Genomic DNA, 4,700 nt, shown 5'->3' with positions numbered 1-4,700 from the left:
GTGTACAGTGTGTACACTGCGTGTGTACACTGTGTATACTGTGTGTACACTGTGTGTGTGTACACTGTGTGTACACTGTGTATACTGTGTGTGTATACACTGTGTGTGTATACTCTGTGTGTGTACACTGTTTGTGTCCGCATTGAACCAAACCCCCGGCAAGGCCATCTACTTAGTGACGAGAGAAAATTCACATGAAATGTCCTTTTCAATGAAGTCTTCCAGATGTAAATTGATACAAGCTTTTAATGAAGAAATAAAATCATCTAATTCAAAACACAACACAATTCAAAGATGTTTCATTTTAAAACTTCAAAACGGAGCATGGGGTACTTGCGTGAATGCGTCCTTCGTGTGCAAATGTTGTGACTTTCCTGGCCTGAAGGCCGTCAATGTGATGGACTATTATTGGTGCACAGCGTCTCAACAACAGCAGTGGGGTTTGCTTCAACCGATAGGTACGAACATCCAGACGTGAATGAGCAAGGTGAATTTCTAGTCCCAGTTAGACAAAATCTACGTCAACACGTAAGACAAAACTACAATTCGTGTTGTAGAGAATGTACCTCCTCATATACGTGTAACTTTTAAGTGGTATGCCTTGTAACTGATGAATGATCCGAGCGTGCTCCCTATTTCAAAGACAATGAGTTTCTCCAGAGGCCGACGCTTCGTGAAACACAAAAGTACCCTTTGACCTGCATCACAAGAACAACGGGTCTCACCTGAGTTCTCTGTACAGGTTACTTCCAAACACACACACACACTTTGTCCTAACATCACTTAATCTAGATTTGACCCTCAGACAAAATGTTACATGCACACGCACAATCAGACAAGTATTCATTCTAAATTATTGACAGGCATTTTAACAAAATTGAATTACTGCAGTGAAATAGACTGCATCAGGTTACATCGTATTAACAAAAAGCTATTTTTAAAAAGATATGCGCCGTCTGCTTAACAGTGTATGTACAACGTACTATTGCCATTTGCATGCTGGCATCTCGGTCAAAATTGATAACATTCTAAACATTACCTACAAAGTCACGTAGAAGGGAAATAATAAGATAATAAAATAATCAAATAAAAATTCTCACGACGTTTCGGCTTCTTGCGAACGTCGTGAGAATTTTATTTATGTTTAATTTTTATTATCTTATTATTTCCCTTCTACGTGACTTTACCGAAAGAACCAAGACGAAGAATCCCTGCATTCACGAAAGCTTTAAATAGAAAAATTACCTACAAACTCCACAACCAAGATGCCAAATCAACCAACACCCGCTACTGACAGGATCTTGTTCACATGCAGGCCGGTGCAGGGCCACCACCTTGTACCACACAGGGGCAGCTGCTACTTGGGGATGCTCTTCGAGTGTCTGAAACGGGATACAAAACTCCGAGTTGCTGAGGTAATCTTGATTTGAAGTTTGTGACTGCAGGGATCCATACTCCTTGGTTCTTTCGGTAAAGTCACGTAGGGGCGATTAAGCAGGCACCATATAAATGCAATTGATAAAATAGTGAATGCTGGGGAGCTTATTGGCTCTCGCTCCTGGTTAGAGATCAACCCAACCCACAGGTCCACAAAGACTGGCCGCTCTTACTCTGCAGGTTGAACCTAGGACCTGAGTGTTCAACTTCGCATTCTTTTCATTAAAGGCCTGTGACAAAGGTGCATCTATTGTAGCGACATCGTCTCTGGCTTACACATCTACCAGGTCTCCACTTGACTTTGTATTGTCTCGGAGAGTCCACCCACACCTCCACTTCCACAAACTGCTGGGAGTTGCCTCACTCTGCCTCAGTCAGAATTCTCCTCCTGCTTCACGATGTAAAGGTCCCATTTTGCAGTTGAATCTTCATCTTCACATTTTACCTTCACTTCTTCGCTCATCACTTCTTCCCTCTTCATCATCACCTCTTCATATTTCACCTTGATAACTTTAAAAGTGTCCAAGCTGGGATTTTCTTCCGGTTCTTGTTTCATGAGGGATGGGCTCATTGCGGAACTTTGACTTTCACAAGCTGATTTCAGACGCCACTCCTTGTGGATCTTCTGATGCTTGTGTGTTCTCTGGTGTACTTGAAGATTTGATGAATTTGCAAATGCCTTCCCAGACACACTGCACTTGAAGGGTTTCTCTCCCGTGTGTGTTCTCTGGTGTGTTTTAAGAGCAGATGAAACTGAAAAAGTCTTCCCACACACACTGCACTTGAAGGGTTTCTCGCCCGTGTGTGTTCTCTGGTGTCTTTGAAGATGAGATGAATCTGAAAATGCCTTCCCACACACACTGCACTTGAAGGGTTTCTCTCCCGTGTGTGTTCTCTGGTGTCTGTGAAGAGTAGATGAATCTGAAAATGCCTTCCCACACACACTACACTTGAAGGGTTTTTCTCCCGTGTGTGTTCTCTGGTGTGTTTTAAGAGCAGATGACTGTGAAAATGCCTTCCCACACACAGTGCACCTGAAGGGTTTCTCTCCCGTGTGTGTTCTCTGGTGGGTCTCAAGAACTGATGGCCATGCAAATGCTTTCTCACACACAGTGCACTTGAAGGGTTTCTCTCCTGTGTGAGTTCTCTGGTGCTGTGTCAAATTTCCAGTCTGATCCGTGCTGTATGCACGCCGGTCGCATTGTTGACTTGTCGTACCGAGCTGCTGAGCTGAGGGCCTTTGCTCCATCAGACCAGCCTCAGCTGCAGACAGAAAATAAGAATATCCACACCATCTACACGTCAGTATCGAGCCATGGAGGAATTAATATATACAGTCACACGTGACTTACACGTCTATATTCATTCATATATTCATGACTAGCTGTACTACCCGGCTTCGCCTGGGACTTGGATCCCACGTCCGGTCGCATTTGTCTCCCCAGTGGCGATGTTCACACCACAACAGTTACTCGTTTAAGGCTGAGTCGACCTAGGGGAGGCCCAGAAGCGGTTCAAATAATCATCACCGGTGGTGGCCGTGAACGGGAATCAAACTCGGGTCGCCGGGTTCGTAGCGTAGTGTAGCGCTAACCGCTACACTACAATGAGTTACGCTTCCACACACAGACACACACAGACACACACAGATACACACACACAGACACACACAGACACACACACACACAGACACACACACACTGACACACACACACACACAGACACAAACAGACACACACACACAGACACACACACACAGACACACACAGACAACGCTAACCACTGCACTACAATGCGTGACGCTTCCACATGCGAGGGTCACGTGACAGATTTGACGTCATAGCTCACTTGCCGTCCAAAAAATCTATACATTATTGAGCTCCCCCCCCCAAAAACAACACAAAAGTGTATTTGTATAATGTTTACACGGTGTCCAGTCTGGAAAGTACCCACATGGCAAATTTCCAGTTTGTTGCATGTCGGGAAGTACACTAAACATTTTGAACAGACAACACACACAATCACAACCTTGCATAATTTTATATATATGGAGGTATGCAGTAAGAGCCAATTTGTTAATCCATTGCCGGACGAGGGTCTCCCCACGCCGCCCCGGGTCGTGATTTGACCATACTTCACCACGCTCGTCCGTGTGGCGGCTTGGTGGAGGAGGGTAGCGCAGACGTGGGAGCGTAGTGACATTGTACTCTACAATGGATGTTGCCCCCACCGCTCCTATGCCGCTCACCAACGTTGCACAGTCCCGCAGCCGCCTAAAACAACAACAACAACAAAGTCCCATCACAAGGGAGAAACACACAAATAGAGATTCACTTCGAGTACACTCACCACCACGTAGCTGTCAACCCACTATCAATCAGTGCCCCTACCTTATTACAGATCAATTCAGACCGTATCTGCCACCACGTGTCTTTATAAATATCAACGTTCGTCCTACGGAGTCCCATCACAATGTAGAAACACAAACAAACAGACAATATTGTTACTAAAGAATGTTTTTTTTTTGCCCGTATTGAAACGGCTGTACCCCGTATGGTCGTGAAAACTCAATGTCTCTGTAGAAGAATACGGGGTAAACCGTACGGGTTATGACAGCTGTGATGCATCAAAAGATAACTTGACCAGTGGTTGTGTTACCTCGTTTAACCAAAGGCTTCAAACTCGCGTGGAACAGCCCAAAACCCAAAGACGGGTATATCACGAGAGAAAAAACCCCTACATATTTACCAATAACACTGCCCTTAAAAGTAAATACGGTAGTAAATAATCGGGCAATGGCCCTTTTTCATAACGCCTCTGTGACTGACGATTGTATTTCAGCCTTTCTTCTTACGACTGCTGCCTGTGTATCTTACTGTGAAAACAGTTCCACAAGGCATGTATAAATGTTTATTTTCTTTGTGACAGACTAGGCCCGAGACGCCAGGGAGGGCCTGAATGGCCTGGATTGCCTACCGAGAAGGAGACGCCTTCCCCGGCGGGGAGCAACCACAGCCTGCGGTGTCACCGCCGCAAAGGGGGTCACACAACACCGGATTTTTTTTTGTGGTCAAAATTTTAAAACCAAAACACCCACTTACCGGTTCGCGTGAGTTCAATCCTGCTCACGAGTTTTAAGGGGCGAGAGGAATTGTTCGTGCAAGTTTAGGGTGGGGTGGGTGGGGGTGGGGAGTCGTTATGTTCCGAACAGTTTAGAAGCGTCCTGGGAGCCGCGCTTGAGGCGTCAGCCATTGGCACTTGGG

At 45.5% G+C, this 4,700-nt stretch overlaps 1 protein-coding gene across 2 annotated transcripts; it reads right to left on the bottom strand.

Moving 5' to 3' along the window:
- Positions 1-232: 232 nt before the first annotated feature.
- Positions 233-4,700, bottom strand: LOC142917812 (uncharacterized). Of its 2 annotated transcripts, none has more exons than XM_076062176.1 (3): positions 4,539-4,700; positions 3,572-3,710; positions 233-2,700 (listed from the first exon to the last, which is right to left on the bottom strand). In XM_076062176.1, the coding sequence occupies exon 3, from the start codon at positions 2,684-2,686 to the stop codon at positions 1,808-1,810; it is 879 nt and encodes a 292-aa protein (XP_075918291.1). In that variant the 5' UTR covers positions 2,687-2,700; positions 3,572-3,710; positions 4,539-4,700; the 3' UTR covers positions 233-1,807. The 2 variants fall into 2 exon arrangements, with proteins under 2 accessions (XP_075918291.1, XP_075918290.1); XM_076062175.1 differs by having other exon boundaries at positions 3,577-3,710.

The sequence above is a fragment of the Petromyzon marinus genome, unplaced genomic scaffold (genome assembly GCF_048934315.1).
Source record: "Petromyzon marinus isolate PM22_M1 ecotype Great Lakes invasive population unplaced genomic scaffold, UKy_Petmar_22M1.pri1.0 PM_G_Scaffold_53, whole genome shotgun sequence".
NCBI classification, from domain to species: domain Eukaryota; kingdom Metazoa; phylum Chordata; class Hyperoartia; order Petromyzontiformes; family Petromyzontidae; genus Petromyzon; species Petromyzon marinus.
Note: the sequence above shows the minus strand (reverse complement) of the source record. Positions and strands in the feature narration are given on the sequence as shown.

What these genes read in the sequence shown, in the direction of transcription:
- LOC142917812 (XM_076062176.1), bottom strand. Translation starts at nt 2,686, where the DNA reads ATGGAGCAAAGGCCCTCAGCTCAGCAGCTCGGTACGACAAGTCAACAA.